This window comes from Aquarana catesbeiana, linkage group LG03 (assembly GCF_042186555.1).
Source record: "Aquarana catesbeiana isolate 2022-GZ linkage group LG03, ASM4218655v1, whole genome shotgun sequence".
In the NCBI taxonomy this organism is placed as follows: Eukaryota; Metazoa; Chordata; class Amphibia; order Anura; family Ranidae; genus Aquarana; species Aquarana catesbeiana.
Window position 1 is genome coordinate 404,095,842 of NC_133326.1, and position 21,012 is coordinate 404,116,853.

General features: G+C 38.0%; 1 protein-coding gene across 6 annotated transcripts in view; it reads left to right on the forward strand.

The window, feature by feature from the left end:
* The window catches only part of TENM2 (teneurin transmembrane protein 2), a 2,056,834-nt gene that overhangs the window by 956,533 nt on the left and 1,079,289 nt on the right, over positions 1 to 21,012 (forward strand). For all 6 annotated transcript variants that reach the window (XM_073620699.1, XM_073620701.1, XM_073620700.1 and 3 more), the window contains one exon: positions 4,337 to 4,571. In XM_073620699.1, the coding sequence (XP_073476800.1) occupies positions 4,337 to 4,571 (235 nt within the window). The remainder of the gene's footprint in view (positions 1 to 4,336; positions 4,572 to 21,012) is intronic.

Sequence of the window (21,012 nt, forward strand, 5' to 3'; positions counted from 1 at the left end):
CTACAAGGTCTCAGGTGTGAATGGGTAGCAGGTGTGTTAAATTTGGTGTTATCCCTCTCACTTTCTCATACTGATCAATGGAAGTTCAATATGGCACCTCATGGCAAAGAACTCTCTGAGGATCTGAAAAAAAGAATTCTTGCTCTACAAAAAGATGGCCTAGGCTATAAGAAGATTGCCAAGACCCTGAAACTGAGCTACAGCACTGTGGCCAAGACCATACAGTGGTTTAACAGGACAGGTTCCACTCAGAACAGGCCTCACCATGGTCGACCAAAGTAGTTGAGTGCACATGCTTAGCATCATATCCAGAGGTTGTCTTTGTGAAATAGATGTATGAGTGCTACCAGCATTGGTGCAGAGGTTAAAGGGGTGGGGGTCAGCATGTCAGTGCTCAGACCATATGCCACACATTGCATCAAATTGATCTGCATAACTGTCATCCCAGAAGGAAGCCTTTTCTAAAGATGATGTACAAGAAAGTCCGCAAATAGTTTGCTGAAGACAAGCAGACTAAGGACATGGATTACTGGAACCATGTACTATGGTCTGATGAGACCAAGACAAAACGTATTTAGTTCAGATGGTGTCAAGCGTGTGTGGCGGCATCCAGGTGAGGAGTACAAAGACAAGTGTGTCTTGCCTACAGTCAAGCATGGTGGTGGGAGTGTCATGGTCTGGGACTGCATGAGTGCTGCCGAGACTGGGGAGCTACAGTTTATTGAGGGAACCATGAATGCCAACATGTACTGTGACATACTGAAGCACAGCATGATCCCCTCCCTTCGGAGACTGGGCCGCAGGGCAATACTCCAACATGATAATGACCCCAAACACACCTCCAAGATGACCACTGCCTTGCTGAAGAAGCTGAGGGTAAAGGTGATGGACTGGCCAAGCATGTCTCCAGACCTAAACCCTATTGAGCATCTGTGGGACATCCTCAAACGGAAGGTGGAGGAGCGCAAGGTCTCTAACACCCACCAGCTCCGTGATGTCGTCATGGAGGAGTGGAACAGGACTCCAGTGGCAACCTGTGAAGCTCTGGTGAACTTCATGCTCAAGAGGGTTAAGGCAGTGCTGGAAAATAATGGTGGTCACACAAAATATTGACACTTTGGGCCCAATTTGCACATTTTCACTTAGGGGTGTACTCACTTTTGTTGCCAGCGGTTTAAACATTAATGGCTGTATGTTGATTTATTTTGAGGGGACAGCAAATTTACACTGTTATACAAGCTGTACACTCACTACTTTACATTGTAGCAAAGTGTAATTTCTTCAGTGTTTTCACATGAAAAGCTATAATAAAATATTTACAAAAATGTGAGGGGTGTACTTACTTTTGTGAGATACTGTATGTGCATGTTTTTTAGAGGGTAATAAAGGACAGTTGTAGTGTATTTATCAGGGGTATGAGTATAAAATACATGTGATGGCTAAAAGGCCAGATTATGTATATAGATTATAGAAAAAAGAATTATTATGTGCAATACCAGATCTGCTGGCATTGCAAACACCCAGTTTGCAGGTCATATTCTGCTTCAAACAATACTCCTACCACACAATATTTTTTATTATATGACTGCTAGCATACCTTGCTTCCAATTGTTCAATGTCACTCATTAATCAGTCACTTACTAAAATATGTAGTGACTTTTGCCCCATAAGCTGGCATTCTGAACCTGGAAATAGTACATCCTGGCTAGGCATTGTGGTAGACATGTTTAAATAGTAATAATGGCAAAATTAAATAAAAAAATGTTGTGGAGTATAAAAAATGATTACATATATATTGTTTTCATTCATATATTAATCTGGAGTCTTGCTTTAAAGCTTAAAGTGGAAGGAAAGGCTTCTCGTTGAGTCACTGCTAAGCAATCTGTACCCACAATAGCATAAAATCAGCATAGTTCAACTTGTTTAAATTTGCCTGCTAAGACCTCTTTTTTGTCAAAAAGCCACTGGTCATGTGACCTGAAGCCTCCGGGAATTTCTTGTTCACTGTGGCTGCTGGGCATGTCCCCTACAGCCTTAGGATCCTCATAACCGGTGGCATAGCTAGCCAGCAAGCATTAACAATAAAGACTAGAGCCATCACTTCTAGAAGTGATGTATCCCACTGGCTGGTTTTCTTTGGTGTTTCATAGTAATAGGACTCCAGACAACTCTGTTACTGCAGTGGCTCAGTGGATGGAGGAGGTTAGTTTCAGGTTCACACACACGTGTGTTTGTGTGTCTGTTCAGATGGCCAGGAGAGGTGGGGCAGTGCTGGTTGAGGTGGGGTGGTGCTGGGTGAGGTGGGGCGGTGTTGGGTGGGATGGGGTACTCAGAATCCTGCCTGACTGACAACAGTTTAAGGAAGTGCCTGTAAGCTGCCAATTCACCTCAATAGGCAAACCACTGGTAGAGAACAAGAGACTGCTGATTGTCTACCTTAGACTACTGATTCTAAGCTAGACAATCAACAGGTCACAAAATGCTTAATATCAAAGTTTATGTTCTATAACATATTAATCATGGTCACATTTTCACTAAATGTGATTCCACTTTATACGTGGGCTAAACAAATATTGCCCAAATACAAGAGTCATGTTTATTGTTACTGTGAACTCGGTGTCCATTATGCACTTGTTTCAGATCTATCCAATAATCCAACATGAAATAACTTCTGCACTTTGCTTCTGTGCAGCAGTTTCCTGTAGTAAAGACTGGTCATTGCTGCTCTCTCCTTGTGAAGGGTGAATGGACCTGTTTTCTTCTTACAGCTCCGCTATGTGCAGCGTAGTGATGACATCACTGCTTTCCTTACAAGATTATATCTGGGTTTACAAAGGCATTTAGTGCATACTAAATCCATTATATTTCCTTTGTGGTTAGTAAAAAAATATATATTTAAATGAAAGCTCCAGTATACCTATCATGATAACACATAATCCCTGGAATTTATAATGAGGGTCATAAATGCTCTTTAGAACCCTGTCACACCTCTGCACAAGAAAATGTTACTGCTTGTGACAAATTAATGTACCTGATGAAAACTAGTGCATGAATTTGTTGCATGGAGGCCTCCACTGAGGCTGGTGTGTCCATAATGGATACTCTGTCCTCACTAAAGCTCGGTAAGACTGAGCACCTTGCCCAAACACTGCACAGGTCAGTGCGCACAGGCTCAGTGACTAAAGATTTTTGTGGTTTTGTCAGCCAGCCAGCTGGGGATTCTGAGTGACTATTTCCCCATCAGGTCAACCTCCCTAGCAGTGGATTTGAGTTTTGCTGTTTGGTGGGTGGAACCTAATGAGGATCCTGAGAGACTAGTTTCCCATCAGTCTACTACCATCTGCTATCAATCACGAGGAATACACTTTCAGTGTTTAACCCTTGATCATTGGTTGCAAAAATGCTGATGGCCTGCATTCTAGCAACCAATTAAGCTTTGTGGCTGACATAGCAACTAGTGATAGGAGGTGGGGTGTTGCAAGTGGTTATAAAGCCTAAAAATATTTTACCCCAATGAATTCCTTGAATTAAGGTAATCATGTTTAGGCATTGGAATCCTCTCTCACCCCAGAGCCCTCATTCAATCTAGTGCTGTACTCATATGAAGCTCTTCTCTCCACTCACTTTGAGGTTCCTTGGGCTTTGCTGAGGTAGCAGGAGCCATTGTGAAAGGGAGCAGAGGGCAGGCCCCCCTGCTGGTGCTCCTGGTTCCTTCCCTTCACTGAGTGCCCCCATAGAAAGTCACTTTCTATGGGGGCACTTGGTGACGGGGAGGAACCAGCAGCATCAGCAGGGGGGGCTGTGAAGAGGAGGTTTGAGGCTGCTCTGTGCAATTCCATTGCACAGTTCAGGTAAGTATAAACCTGTTTGTTATTTTTTTGTGAAGAGCTTTTAAATTCACTTTAACATGTCCATTCTTCAGCTTATAAAAACACACAGTTAACCATACACAGCTGTACACAGCCCCAGTCTGAGTACTCTGGTCTGCCTGGTAATACCATTAGAGTTAGTCTCAATTACAGCATCTCTAGTGTTTTTATCTATGAACTTGTGTTAATTCTTTTTGAATTTTCCGCAGACATAGAGACATATTGTGAAAGAGGCAAATAAGAACTACCTGAAACTGTCTTACACTCCATAATTTCTAATGAACCTGTTGCAAGGCTTTCATGAACCAGACAAAGGGGTTTTAAAATGGGCCATATCATCAGAAGAATATTGTAAATGCTTTATTGAATTTTCCCAATTTGTGTTTTATACAGTATATTGTATTTACACCTAATTTATAAGAATAAATTAATGATATGTTAATAATGGATTATTTTGGTTTTTATAGGTCCGACAAATCATCACAGCCAGACAACACTTCGGCCCCCTCTTCCCCCTCCTCACAACCATACACTGTCTCACCACCACTCTTCAGCCAACTCCCTCAATAAGAACTCTTTGACTAACAGACGAAACCAGATTCATGCACCAGCTCCAGCTCCAAATGATCTGGCCACAACTCCAGAGTCAGTTCAGCTTCAGGACAGCTGGGTACTCAACAGTAATGTTCCACTGGAGACCAGGTAAACTTTATGCACACTTATGACCCTGTCCTATCTGTTCTGGCTTTATATCAATAACTGTAAGCATAAAATGATGTCCAAATATTCTTAGCACACTTTATTATGTGGTATTGAGGTTAAACCATAACAGCTTATGTAAGTGTACCAATTATTTGAGGGTGCTGGCTTTTGACAGTCCCCAGGTGAACTGTCCCACATATAAAATGACATATATAAATATATACAAACATACAGTATATATGAACAGCATATACTGTATATCTATATACAAATATATATACTGTATATATATATACTGTAACGGTACAGCAGTGGCTAGTAACCTTGCAATTGTCAATTTGTTGCAACTAAAGTGTGTTGTTTATTTTTTCTGTCTACAAATTTTTATTGAAGTATGTCAGTTACAATAGAAAATAGAAAAACACACAAAAATAACAGCAATGTGCATCACCTACTCACATGAGACATATACATGGGACAACCATGGGTTACATGCAACTATCATTAGGCAACATCTGCATTAGAAATACCCATAAGACAAAAACAAGAATTTGACATTGTGGCAAAAAATAAACATCATGAACAGGTTAAGCATGGAGACATTCAAAAATACATATAGACAAACTTGATGAAGGCATGGCCTATTAACACTTCAGGGAAAGATTCTACTATAAGGATCTAGTGGGGCAGTAATACAAAGATTGGTAAACACAAAATTCCCAGTTCATCTAGGTAAAAAAGGTATTAACATAAGAAAGAAAAATAATAAAAGAGAATTAGGTAACAGATCACAGCAGTCATTACCAAATTAACAGGTTTGTACAGTCATCCAACAGATCATGGTGGGCCTTCTCCATCAGCTCACAGCCCATGGTAAGCCTGTCATAGTCATCTGAGTACTTGGATATGAACCAAGCATTCCAGATCTTATGGAACTTACTTTTTCCAATAGTAAAAGATATATTACCAGTGTTGAATAAGCTACTGCATTAAAGCTCAACTCCAGCCAGTTGAAGCCAGTTGGAGTAGCTAGACATTTTTTTTTAGCTTTTTATAGAGCAAGGAAAGGTTAAATATCCAAATTGGAGGAAATTTGCATTCACAACAAGAACAGTGACAGGACAAGGACAGAAAGTGATGGGAAATTTCTCTAATGGGGACACAGATAGTAATAAAAGTACATAAAGCTAGTAAAGTGGGCAAGGGTAAGGAAATTAATCTGTTTTTTATTGCACATTGTGTCCTCCTGTCTAGATGACACACTCTTGTTTCTTATCCTGCTATCACCTAAACAGGAAGTGAGGAGAACTCTTGCCAAAAAACACAAAAAATATAGATGTAGAAAGCCACGCTAAATAAAGTAAATAACATCATTCTTTGATCAAATGTAAACACCACTATATAATGTGCCCATAAATAAATTCACAATTAATAAAAAATGTCTATTCATGCAGGAATAATTGCTGGTGCGTAATCACTCTTCTGTGATTTTGTATCCCAACCCAGTGTCGTACATACTATTCACCACCGTCTATGTAAAATGCTCCACCTTCCAAAACATTCACTCACCAGATAACCTTCAATAATAAGCATTATCATCCAATCCACCAGGGATACTGAATCCACTATAGTTCTCAATTATAAACATGTTTTGCATGCACAATGCGCCATCAGGAAGCTAGTAGCACATCTTCGTTAAGGTATTTATGCCCTTACTCACGAGTGAAGTTCATAAGCAAAAGATTGCCGCTCCAATCTCTCAAATCCGTATCAAGACACCCGCCCTAATGGAACTCACAGGTGCTGGCTCTGCACAAGCTTGAGGAAAGAGAAAAATCCTGGATGGCCGCACACCATAGAAGGCATCTTTATTGATATGAAGAAATACAATCCAAATGCAGTCACCTCATGTACAGGGAGGAACAGGAAAGATAGCTAACATGTTTCATGCCCCATCATGGCGCTTATTCATAGCTGAATGATTAAAGTTTGATCATGGGTATATAGGGACTTCAGGTTTTGATAGCCAATCCAGAGATGGTCTCAAATAGAGACCTACCCACATAATCAAACTCTAGAACGACACCCAAGAGATAGGAGACACCTGGGATGTGAAGTTGAATTGTAAAAATTGAAGACAAGATAATATGACATAATATGTAATAATGCCTATAAAGGTCCACCAAACGAAAAAATGTACTAAGTGAACCAATGCGCATATATATACGTATATACATGCGCTAGACACATGATTATTTTTAATGTTCGCATTATTCAACGTCTCCCATTGTGTACATCCATAACCTTGGGATGAAGACCATGATAAATACTAAAATGATATTAAACAATAGCAAAGTACAAAGTAACAACACTAATTTTCATATCATAAATGATAAACAATCTCAAAGGAAAACTTGTGTATAAATGATGATAAACAAAATTCATAAAAATGTAAAACATGCTGAAACCATACAAAATCGCAAAATCGCAAAATAACATATACAAGAAATTGATGTGAAAATACCAATAATCCTATTCCCAGCACTATCAATAATGTCTTGGTAACTGCATATATATATATATATATATATATATATATATATATACACATCATCCTGAAATATATAAACCTAATTACATTTGAAAATTGTGTAAATAAAACTTTAATTTTCGTTTAAAAATGATTATGTATAAATCATTAATCCCACATAAATCCATGCACTCAAGAAGAACGCAAGCCCCATTAGATGACATCTGGAATCCATTCATATTGGATTCATAAACAAAAAATATATCTCACATTTGAAACAAACAGCCAAGAAAAAAAGAGAAGAAAAAGACAGAAAATCGTCATCCGATGGGGAAGCATTTAAATGGTGCATGGAAAAGGTGGGAAAATAAAGAGGGACCCTAAAGGAGTTACGTGAACATATTTTGAATAGACTAGCTATATGTGCTAAATAACGTAAACTTCAGACGGTGGTCCAAAATTTATAGAGATCTATAAATATTACCTGGATGGCTATGCAAGGAACAGTAAACAAAGAGCAATGATCTCATTGTACCTGTAATTGCTATGGGAAAGGTGGTCACGCTACTGATTTTCTCAGTTGAATCTCAAAGAACCCTAGAAAATCAACAGATATTGTGTGGATAGATGTGTAGGAGACATAGTCTCTCTATACTTGGTGCAATAACATGATTAAGATGATAATTTTGTTACAAAAGCGATAATTTTAACTTCCAGGCTCTAAGTAGATCACAAACAGCAATGGATCACCAAATATATATAAAATCGCAAAAAAAATCACAAAAAACGCACAAATCGCAAAAAGTCGCAAAATCACAAAATATCGCCAAAAATCGCCAAAAATCAAAAAAATAAAAAAATCTAAAAAAAATGGAAAAATACACAAAATTGATAGCGAATCGGAAGAACAAAGAACAAAAAACAAAAAATCGAAGTGAGAGATGGCCACTGACAAATATAAACCAGGGAGCATTACGTCATATACTGAATAGATTTAGGCTAAGGTATCAAGATAGACACACATGTATGTGAAATATTGTGGTATTCAATGTGACCTAAATCAATCAATATGTTATTTGGATTAAATTGGGGATACACATGGGCATAACACGGTATGTATCTATTGATAAAAGTGGGACACATCCCATTCAAAATTGTGGCCGGTGGGACATCTAGTATTTAGATTAAAAATCCACCGAACCTCTTGTTTGCACAATATGCCAAATTTGTCCTCACCTCTAGGAGGTTTAACAATTTTTTCAATGCCTTGAATGGTCAAGCTGGAAGTATCCTTGAAATGAATATCAACCCAATGGTGATTAATGTTAGTGGCATGTTCCTTCTCTATGTCATAGAGGTGATCGTAAAGACGATCCCTCAGTCTGAGAGTGGTCCTGCCAACATATTGAATAGAGCAAATGGTACATGTGATGACATAAACTATGTAACGGTGTTACAATTGATGAAGGACTGTATTTTATATGATTTGCCTGTTGAAGTAGATGTGACAGTGTCACCCCCTTTTATGAAGGGACAATATGTGCAAGACCGACCACCGCATCTGTATGTTCCCTTAAACTGCAGCCAATGAGCAGTTTGTTTTTTGCTAATGTAAAGGCTAGGGGACAAAAGTCCACCTAAAGAAGATGCTTTCCTTGATACTGTACGTATGCCTTTATTTAAAATTTGAGAATAGATATGATCGTTAGACAACACTGGCAGATATTTGGTAACTATTTTCTTAATTTTATGAAATTCAGCACTGTACGGAGTGGAAAATGTTGGAACAAAATGGGATTTTTCTGATCTATTCCATCTACTGTGGTTACTGGGTTTGTCCATTAGCAAATTGGCCCGAGGTGTTTTATCTGCAATGGACAAAGCCCTATTGATAGCTGACCTGGGGTAACCCCTAGCTTCAAATCTAGCTGACATATGTATGGCCTCCTGTTCAAAATCTATTTGTCTGGTGCATAGTCTTTTCAGCCTTAGAAATTGGCCCACTGGAATACTTTTGATGGTATGGGTCGGATGGCTAGAGTCTGCACACAGAAGAGTATTACCCGCAGTGGGCTTTCTATAGAGATTTGAAATGATTTCATTGTTGTCTCCTGTGAGCTTAACATCTAGAAACTCTATAGACTTTGGTTCATGTTGTCCTGTAAATTTTAAATTTAAAGCATTACCATTCATATACTCCAACCATTGATCTAAACAGATGTGTGGCTCAGAGACAATGAACAGGAGATCGTCTATATATCGACAATAGAATGCAGTGTCTTTTCAACTGGGATTTTCAGGTCCAAAAATGCGGGACCTCTCCCATCATCCCATATACAATGGATTTTATTTCTTCATATCAATAAAGATGCCTTCTATGGTGTGCGGCCGTCCAGGATTTTTTTCTTTCCTCTACTCATGAGTGGATTGTTCATTGGCGGACGAGAAATACATCCTCTGCCATTTTGACTAATCCCAATAATGATTATACATTGCCCTTACTTCTTTACAGTTGTTTTGTATTATATATATCACTTCTGCCATATATAATATCATGTGTTGTTTTCCCCAGATGTAATTATGCTAATCTCTATCCCGTTTTTATATCTGTTTTTGAGAACAGAAATAGGGTGGCTTGATAAACTTGTATATTTTAAAACATCCTGCTCCAACAAATGAATAAAAAAAAATTATTAGGAAAAATATTATCAAAAATTATTCAATAAACATACAAATAAAGATATAACATGAATAAAAATAAAATCAAACAAATAAAAATGAAAAAATAAATACATAAATAAGTAAATAAATAAATAAATATAATAAATACAAAAAAAATAACATTAAAAATAAAAATAAAACTATGGATGGAAATGTAATAGATCTAGTACAATAATTTTTTCTTCTACTCTGGGACAATGTTAAAGTGTAACTCCACTTTTGTTGAGAAAAAAACATTCTCCTCTGGGTGTCGTTTATGTACATTACAAGGATTATAACAATCTTTGTAGCAGATTCTTATGTTTTGTTATTCTGAAGAAATCCCTGTATTTTCCTCTCTGCCTCTGTGCTGAGTGAGTCTAATGGGAGTGGTTTCATAATTATCAATCAGCTGTGGCACCTGTGAAGCACTAAATAGGGACTCTGCTGGGCCTGCATCCCTTTAGACATGTTCCTACATGAAGTATCTCCTCAAAAAAGGCATTTTTGTTGCAGGGGATGCCTGAAATCTGACTTGTATCTTAGAGCAGACTTCTGCAGAAAATTGATGAGCCAATCACACAAGCAGGAAATTATGTTTCTGGGGAGTGGTCAGTATACACTCTTTGTACAGAACAACTCCAGGTAGCCATATTGCATTGCATTTACAGAAAATTACAGTGGCTGCAGATTGAAAAGTAAAGGTCATTTTTAATAACATTTAATTACAATATGACTTGTGTCACAATTGTATACACAATATCATTTTTTTCTTTATTTGCTATTTTTTCCCCACGAAAGTGGAATTACCCTTTGAATATGTTTACCTATCACCTACGCCTACCATGTCACCTATAATTTAATTCCCTTATAGTAAATACAAACAAAAATAAAAACAAAAATCCCAATTTGCAAAAAAAAGTCTAAAAACCAATAATTATCTATCAAGTAATTTATGTCTCACTCAATATGCAATCCATGTGGTGTCATGGTATTTAAAATATTAAAGTTTGGGTAACGTTATTTTGCAAAATTAAATAACAATATGTGCGGCGCTCAGATCAAACAGTGAATGAATGAATAAGTAGATAAATAAATAAAATGTAATAGGGTGAATATCTATAGAAATAACCTAGTACACAAATGTATTAATAAATAAATAAATTAAATAAATATATTAAATTAATAATAAATATATCCTGTGCAAAAAGTCCAAAAACGTGCAAATAACATTCTAGAATTGTAACGTCCAAAATAGTAGTAAATAGTAGTAAAATAAAGTGCAAGTGCTCCGTGTGTTGCACACTATCCTTTGTATATTGAATCAAAATCTTGGCAGTCCATCATAGGGAGATGGATAAAAGTCTCTGTTGTTTCTACATGTGGCATATATGCGAGGAGGTCACTGTTAACTAGGAGGAAGGAGTTGTTTTTGATCCAAAATTTGAGCCAAATACTATAGGAAGGAGGAACCACAGGAGGAATCCCTAAGTGGGATTAACTACAGGCATTTTTTAAAAAGGTGAGGGTACATCTGGTGGAGGGGTACACTAGGATTGTGTGTACACTGCATGAAGGCACCAGCATCACTTTTATCCATCTCCCTATGATGGACTGTCAACATTTTGATTCAATATATTAAGGTTAGTGTGCAACACACAGAGAACTTATACTTTATTTTGGACGTTACAATACTTGAATGTTATTTGCACGTTTTTGGACTTTTTGCATAGGATATATTTATTATTAATTCAATATATTTATTTAGATATTCACTCTATTACATTTTATTTATGTATCTACTTATTCATTCATTCACTGTTTGATATTAGTGCCGCACATATTGTTATTTAATTTTGTATTCTCACATTTAGGGAAGTGTGGGGAGTTCTGGCAGCTGTCTATTTCATTTTTATTTTTATTTTATTAATACATTTTAGCAGCTCACAAGGTTTTCACTTATTTGGGTAACGTTATTACCCAAATATGGTCATGTGGCTAAATTTAGTTAACTATGTAGTCCATTCTGTGTTTATGTGACCATATAAATGAATGGGCCAGATGACATCAGTGATTGGTTAGAACCCCCCTCCCATTTGCTTACATGGCCAGGGTTTCCTGGTCATGTACATGATTGGGCTGGATGATGTCAGTGGTTGGTAAGGGCACAGTGGCTGCTGCGTCCTTGGCAACCATTGACATCTGGAAGCTGTCACATTCATCCACGCTGAATGCCCTAAATGTTCAGAGTTAATACAAGTATCCAAACAGCCAGTGTCTGGCCTGAACTAACCTTCAGACCAAACACTAAGCTCATCCCTACTTGGGATATATTTACTACTTGTTTATTTCTATATAATTTAAATCAATTTAACAATTCAATATGGAGAGTGGAGCCATTCAGTAATGGAGACACATTTGTAAAATAGATAAATAGATCTCTTAACTGAAGACTATAAAAGATAGTAGGTTGCTGGGAATGTCTTCACTGCCCTCTCTAGAACCATTCCTCTATACTTCAATCTCTGGATCACTGAGATTTTCTCGCATTTTCTCTATGGGGATGCTACAGATGCATCTATTTTGACAAATATAACAGATACCACTCTGTTCATTTTAAGCATAAGTGTTGACTGTACAATCCGTATGTCCTTTCTGATTGGCCATGTTGACCCCAGTTCTGAGCTAATATCTGTATTATTATCTTATGTACCTTTATTACAAAAATCTCAATAAACACATGGAAACAGAAAAGATAGTAGGTTGCAAACATAGCTGCTTTTGAGATTGGCAACCCTTCTCTGAGACTCTGAGGAAAAATTGCAATGCCAAAAGTTTTATCTGAGGTTGCAAACTGGGTGAGTGTTGTGGATAAGGCTCCTAAAAGGAGAAAGCATCTTCTTGTTGGTGATTCAATTGTAAAAGGTGTTTCTTTGGGAAATCACGTGGAAGTGTCAAAGGAAGTTGGGTGCTATTGTGCTACTGTTAGGAGAGATAAAGGCGCATTTTAAAAATTGTCAAAAAAGCTAGTGAAGGGTGCAATATTGATGTTGTGCACCTTGGCACAACCTGTGCATAATGATCAACAAGAGAAAGTCATTTGTATAGCAGAGGTCAATGATTGGTGCAAAGCTGAAGGTTATGGTTATGTTAGTCATGATGCTATCAGGTGGAATGACATTCAGCTGTACAAGCAAAATGGTCTGCATTCCTCACACAAGGGCACTGGGCTTCTTAGTATGGAATTTGGGAGTTTTTTGGATGTGCATTTAAACTGAGAAATGGGAGCAGAGATGTAATTGATAAGGAGCATTTCTGACCCCAGCAGGTTGAAACAAATGTAAGGGATTGTGTTGCTAAGAAAACACAAGCAAACAAAAGGCGCCTCTAAGTGCAGAAGAAAACATGTTTTAATATCCCAACAGGGTTAAGAACACTTACAGGATGAAGAGATAAAACAGGCACATCATGGGAGTGTATGGATAGATGCATTCTGCAGCATTGGAAGGGGTCACAGCGGGAGGAAGTCCTCAGGCTTATGGATGTATGACACACTGGATCAATCACAGTCCGCAGCAGGATGAGACGCTGGAGCGCTGTAGGAAATGACGTCATCCACGAGGAGAGAAGGAAGACCCGGAAGTGATGTCAATGCTGAGGGACTACAAACCAGCCTGGACCGCAGCGCAGAGCAAAGCAAATTAGGTCATAAGAAAGGAATGCGTTTCGGAACTCTACACATCCATAAGCCTGAGGACTTCCTCCCGCCGCGACCCCTTCCAATACTGCAGAACGCATCTATCCATACACTCCCATGATGTGCCTGTTTTATCTCTTCATCCTGTAAGTGTTCTTAACCCTGTTGGGATATTAAAACATGTTTTCTTCTCTGCACTTAGAGGTGCCTTCTGTTTGCTTTTGTTTGCTTGTGTTTTTATAGATATTGCTTAATTCTTCTAAGCTGCAGCCATTAGTGCTGAAGATTTTTACACATTATTGCCACCAGCATCACTATTGGACTTTTGTATAGAGACATTTGACTCATGTTATAATGAAGCTCTGAGCGCCCTAATCATCCCCCCTTTTTGTGTTGCTAAGGACTGGGCTGATGGGTGTTCACTCCAGGTAAAGTTTCTGGTGGTAAAAATGAAGCAGTAGATAGTGTTTGTCATGTCATGTACACCAATATTCATAGTTTAGGCAACAAGCTTTGTGAGCTGACAGCTCTTATGTCTAGAGGCAACATAGACCTTGTTGCAATTACAGAGATATGGTTGAAGGATTCAAATGACTAGGAAATAACAATAGCAGGGTATACACTATAAAGGAATGACAGAGTAGGGAGTAGGGGAGGTGAAGTTACCATATATGTCAAAAATAGCATAATGCTAACATCAATTAAAAAAAAAATGGAGTATGCAAAACCCTCTGGGTCTGTTTTCCAACCAGAGAGGGATCTTCCCTTAGAATTGATGTAGTATACTGACCCCCAGGAGAGACTGAAGATTATGATAACTTGTTGATTGATGAGATAATTCAAATGGCAATGAAGGGAGAGGTTTTGATTATGGGTGACTTCAACATGCCTGACATTAACTGGAATTCGCAAACTGCTATTTCAAGCGGGAGCAAGGATGTAATAGAAGCACTGAATGGGGTTACTCTAAAACAGTTAGTAAAAAACCAAACCCACAGTGATCATATTCTAGACCTAGTATTGACAATTGGGTATTAACTGTCTGATGCTGAGGTGGCAGAAAATTTGGGTTCTAGTAATCACCAAGGTTTTTGGTTTGATTATAAACCAAGAACTGAAAAATCATACAAAAAAGAAATTTTAGATTTCAAAAGGACAACATTTGCTGAAATGGAAAAGTTTCTAAAAAATGAATTGAAAGGTTGAAATAAAACAACAGAAACAAGTAATCAGTGGGCACTGTTAAAGTCTACCATCCTGAAGCCAACTGGATTATATGTCAGGCAAGTTAGAAAGAATAAATTGAATAAAATAAATATGGTTCACAAAGAGGTAAGTAGGATAGTAAAGGGAAAAAAAATAGACAAAAGGAGGCCAAACACATCATCAGTGCTGCCAAAGCACAGAAAGAGGAGGAAATTACTAAATCTATTAAGAAAGGAGATAAAACCTACATTAGTGATAGAAGGAAAAATTACAATGGGACCACTAAAAGGAAAACGGGGCACAACACTTATGTTCTGGGAGACTTGGATGTGTTCAGTCTTCTCAGAAATAAATATCACTAACAATAACAAGTTGGGGAATCATATAGGTTCTAGTAATGATGGTTAATTTTTTTGAGTTTAACATCTGTTGTAGTCAAGCTAATGGAATCACTTCTGAAAAGAAGGATCATTGATCACTTCAAAATACACAACTTGCTGGACCCAAAGCATCATGGCTTTAATGAGGGTAGATCATGTCAGACTAAACTGATTGAATATTATTGACTATATTACCAGTGTTTCAGGCCAGGGTGGTGCTGTGGACATATCTTGATTTCAGGAAGGCATTTGATACAGGGCCACATAATGCTCTAATACAAAAGTTGTACAAGCTAGGACTTAACCCTTGGGTGGTTCAGTGTATATGCAGTTGGCTAAAGGATAGATACCACAGTGTAGTTGTAAATGGGTTCACTCAGAACAGAGACCAGTCAATAGTGGTGTACCACAAGACTCTGTACTAGGTCCTGTTCTATTTAAAATGGCGTTCCACCCATTTTTTACATGTCCATTCATTGACATGCCAATCCAGAATGTTGTTATAAATGGCCATATTTTTTTTTCACTTGTAAATACCTTGTTTGTATTATTTTCTGCATCACATCTGGCTGCGGCCGCCTAGGCAATTTCATCATTAGGTGATTCCCATGGACTCCTGGGATATCAGCGTCATCTATCTCAGGCATCCATGGGAATTGCCTAATACTAAAATCTCACACAATTTTCTTCTGGGATGTCCTCTGATTTACAGGTTGCTATAGCAATGGGGCAGGAACTTCCTTTGATGCCGCGATTGCTGTGGCAATGTGTCAGAATTACTGCACAGGCGCAATATCGGGAGGTGCATGCTGGGTAGCCAGCTGCATCGAATCCAGGAATTGAATACAAGAGGGGTTCAGATGCCCACAGCAGAGATGGACACTGCCTGCTTCTGAGATCAGGTTAGTTTTAAACAATTTAAACATAAAATAAAACGACCACATTAATGTCATTATCTAAATGTTGCATACGAAGTGGATCCAATTACGGAAGAGTGTTTAAAAAAGAAAATTGAGGACAGAAACTCCACTTTACCACTTAACGACTGCCCACCACAGATATACTGTGGCAGGGCAGCCGCTTTGCGCCAGATCATGTACCTAGTAAAAGATCTAACACTTTTGGGTCTGGGGCACCCCTCAGACTCGGCTGTCCAGGACTCTCCCTCCTGACTGGCTAAGACACAGCAGTGGGCACCATTGTCAATCAAAGTCAGTAAACCTATGAGGAGAGAGAGGGGCGGGGCTAAATCATGGCTCCATGTCTGATTGGACACATGGAGCTGCTGCTCCTCTCGGGTGCCTCCATAGGAAGCTGCTGTGGGGGCAGGAGTGCTGGTGAGGGACCTGAGAAGAGGAGGATTGGGGTTTCTCTGTGCAAAACCATTGCACAGAGCAGGTAAGTATAACATTTTTGTTATTTTTATATATAAAAAAGAGACTTTAGTATCACTTTAATCTATATGTAAGTGATATAACTAAAGGTTTATTGGGCAAGGTATGTCTTTTTGCTGATGATACAAAGGTCTGTAATATGGTTGATATCCCTGGAGGTATCTGTTGGTTGAACTGGATGCACTTTTTTCAACCAGACTAAGTATGTAACTATGTAACATGGAACATGATTTGGCATTGCTGGAAGATTGGTCAAAGCAGTGTAAACTGCAGTTCAATGTTTCTAAATGTAAAATAATGCACCTATGGAAAAAGAATCCCTTGAGAAAGTACAACATTGGGGGACAGTGGACCAGCACCTCCCAAACCTTAACAGGGTTTAGGATGCTCAAAACTTTGTTGCTGTTTATGTGACAGCTGCAATGGCAGGGAGGGAACCCAGCTGCACTGAGAATGGAGTGTTTGGATGGACAACAGGTATATGAATTTGTCACTTGTACTGACATGAGCCAACCATATGAGGCATGATGAAATTCTGGAGTGTCATAGACTCTCTTTATGAATTTCACTGAGTATTGTTATCTGATAGACTTCTTTGCAAAATCAGCTATATAAATTTTTTTTAACAGAAACTTATACAACATATGCTAGCAAAAACAATCCCTTTCAAAAATGTTTTCTTTATTTCTTAAAAAATATCTTATTGAAATCTCAAAGTAATTCAGAAATACATGTGTACACTAGACAACATACAGCATAACATTTAATGCATAGCTGCATTATTGTAGTAGTCTTGGACACCATTATCACTATTAATTTTGGTTACCACCAGTAACAAAACTTTCTCACTATTTGAATATCAATTAGCAAACAAAAAAGTTCCCTGGATTAGCTAACTTCAAGGCCAGTTTATTTTATATCACATACTGTATAAATATTTAGGAATTCTTCTACCATGTAACATACACAATGTTGAATTGTTCACTATGTGACACGGCTTGCTGAAGTTCCTAGAAAACATTTATTGAAACCCTTAATTTCCTAAGTGACATTGCAATCTATACTGACTGCACCTGCAGCTTTTGTTCTAGTTTCTACAAAACAGATAAATACCTTGTTCAAGTTCTCGCTAGAATGTGAAACCTGCTTCATCTCCTTTTGATTTCCAATCCCCTCAGTCCTATTACATCGACTCTACAGTATCTTCTAAGGCAAACAATTACTGTGCAACAATCCATATTTAATATATATATTTATTTCGTTAAGGAAAAAGGTATGATTCTTACAAATGAATAATACACTCCAGCCCTAATGCTTTTGTCCATGGGCTAAACCCCACCCATCGCCATTCATCCACAAAATGTCTAAAACTTCACTACCACTGAAGTTCTGTCATTTCCTATTAATTGGTGGGGAGGAGATATTTTTGCATAAGTTGAGGTCACATATACAGCTTGAGTCAAGGATGCAAAGGGTATCAGAATTCTGTTTTCAGAATAACACAGGTACTTGCATGGACAACAAAATGATTGCATTTCAGCACTGTTATTCTAGAAAAGTTCATACACTTCACTTTCCCTTTGTAGGTCACTACAATAAAGTGCACCTACTATGCCTAGTGCAGATGCACTATAACATTGGGCTACATACATGTGTATTAGGATGAAGATGATAAAAAGATAAACACTCTAAAGTTTCACTTCCTGTCAAAAAATTAGGAGGCTTTAATACTATTGTCATTAAATATAGTCAGTATTTGACGTCTACAAACTGATTATTAGATGTAATTTGAACAAAAATGGTTTGCTTAGTATTAGTACACATTTTTTTCAATGTACTTTATGCATGTCTAAAGGTAAGTACTAATACTAATAATGGTCTTTTACATTTACTAACACATATTTTTACAAATTGAATAATGGACTTCCTGAGTTGTTTGTTAGAACAATGAAGTTATTAATCCTTTAGCTACCATCATGTACTGTATATTCAGAGAGCTATATGTAACATATTGCACCAATAAGTATGTATTTTTCAAACTTTCAAGTAAAACAGTGTCACAGGATATAGACAACAAATATTTATATATTGTTATAGTGACTTTATCAAAGTGAATGAAATAATATTACCCTGTAAAAGAATAAAGTAAATACAAATCTCTCCTTCCAACTCTTGAGTTTTTTTTTTCCGAAGTAAAAACACTTAATGGAGACTCCATGTTCTGTGTCCCCACAGCACATGCTGGCTCTTTAAGCCCACTTCTATTTCACTATAGGACACAATAGGTCAGCAGGAGGAACACTGAGCACTCTGAAAGACACATCAGACGTATACCCCTGAAAGACACTCCTGTTTTTTAACAAACTCTAGAGAAGGATTTCATCAAACAAAGCATTGTTCAACAACAAAAACAGCAGTAGATGTAATTGTTTACTTTATTTTACAGGGTGCTATTATTTCTGCAACTTTGGTAGCATGTCAGAATTGTTTTAAATGAGCAGTAAATAAACTCTAAAACAAGCCCTCACTGACCTCTGTAGCTGCAGGCACTGTGGATTAATGTATCATCGAAATTCACAAGAGAGGTATGAGTCAATTTAATAGGCCAAATACAGCATGAATTTTTGTCTTAGCATAAATGTAAGTACTTAACCACTTGCTTACTGGGCACTTAAACCCCCCTCCTATCCAGACCAATTTTCAGCTTTCAGCTTTGAATGACAATTGCACGGTCATACAACACTGTACCCAAATGAAATTTTTATCATTTTTTCCCACATATAGAGCTTTCTTTTGGTGGTATTTGATCACCTTTGCGGTTTTTATTTTTTGTTAAAAAATGTAAAAAGACCGAATTAAAAAAAAAAAAATTTATATTTTGTTATAAAATTTTAAAAAGGTAATTTTTCTCCTTCATTGATGTACGCTGATGAGGTGGCACTGATGGGCACTGATAGGTGGCAGTGATGGGCACTGATGGGTGGCAATAATGGGCACTGATCGGTTACACTGATAGGCAGCACTGCTAGGTGGCACTGATTGGCACCACTGGTGGGCATTGATAAGTGGCACTTGTGGGCATTGATAGGTGGCACTTGTGGGCATTGATAGGTGGCACTCATGAGCATTGATAGGTGGCACTGGTGGGCACTGTGGGCAATGGCAGGTGGCACAGATGAGGCATAATTGCCTCCTCCGCTTCAGGACCGATGTCCCTTGCAGATGAGCCGGTGATCGGCTTTTTTTTCTCCTCACTCTGTCAGCGTGAGGAGAAAAAAAAACGATCACAGAGCTTTTGTTTTGATCATGTGTTCAGCTGTCATTGGCTGACAGCTGATCCCATGGTAAGGGGCCGGGACTGGCTCCTTACTCGGATCGGTGATCACTCGAGTCTCAGTGACGCATCTGGCAGGGCGCATGCTCAGGGGAGGCCGTCATATGACGGCCTCCCGGAAATTCAGGTCCGCGCTGTGGCCATCATTCGGCTATAGCGTAGATGTCAAGAGGTTAAATAAAAGTAGTCAGTTCACATAAAAGTGCTTTATTTACCAAATAAGTTAAATATTTATGTTTTGTGATTTTTAGCACCTAAATTTAGTGTTTTTTTAATGTTGTTTTATAACACTGGACTAGACCAGAAGGAGATTGCTCCATGCACGAAGGCACATAGAAATACTGTGGAATTATGAAAATTTTTAGTGTGCCTTCATTCTTAGAAAAATCTCCTTCTGTGCAATGTTATAAATTATTTCCATTCCTGAGCTAAGGGCATAGCGTTGTTTTTTCATCATCTTATTGGCCAGTGCAGAGTTTCCCCCATTGTCATGAGTTAAGCAACATTTATTTTTTTTACTGAATTGATCTTAATGAGTTATCTACATTTTTTTTTGGTACTTACGTCACATATTTACAGAATTTACGGTATTTACATACACTTTACTTATTTATAAGATATTACTTTGATGAATTGACTCTTTTATTATCACATGGGAAATAAAAAAAACAACACAAATATCACTTACAATAACTGTAAGTGAAGTGACCTCACAGTGATATTCTTTAGGTTTTTCTCTCAACATTTAGTACTCCTACCTTCCTGTACACCTGCTCTGTTTTTACATCAGAGATCATAAGCCTGATAGGCTGCCAACTCACTGCTGTCATGGGAGAGCAAAATGAGCTTCTGAGAGAAAAATGAAGTGTTTTTGCTGCAAACCTTGAGAAGCAATTACTCCACAGTGTATGCAGCTATAGAAGTCTTGTTTTAACTACTTAAGGTCCACTTTATGGAGACTCCCCTCCCGCAACGCTCCGGAGCTGTTGGTAGCGGAAGAGCCGATCGGTTCCTGTCCCCTCACTACCTGGATGCCGAGTGAGGGAAAGATGGCCCCCGCTCAGCTCTATAGCATTGGAGGGCGAAAGCAATGTCAAACGTCACTTCTGCCCAATGCTCATAAAGGGGACTTTTAAAAAAAAAATTTCAAATGATATTTACTTATTTTTATTGCATTTTAGTGTAAATATGAGATCTGAG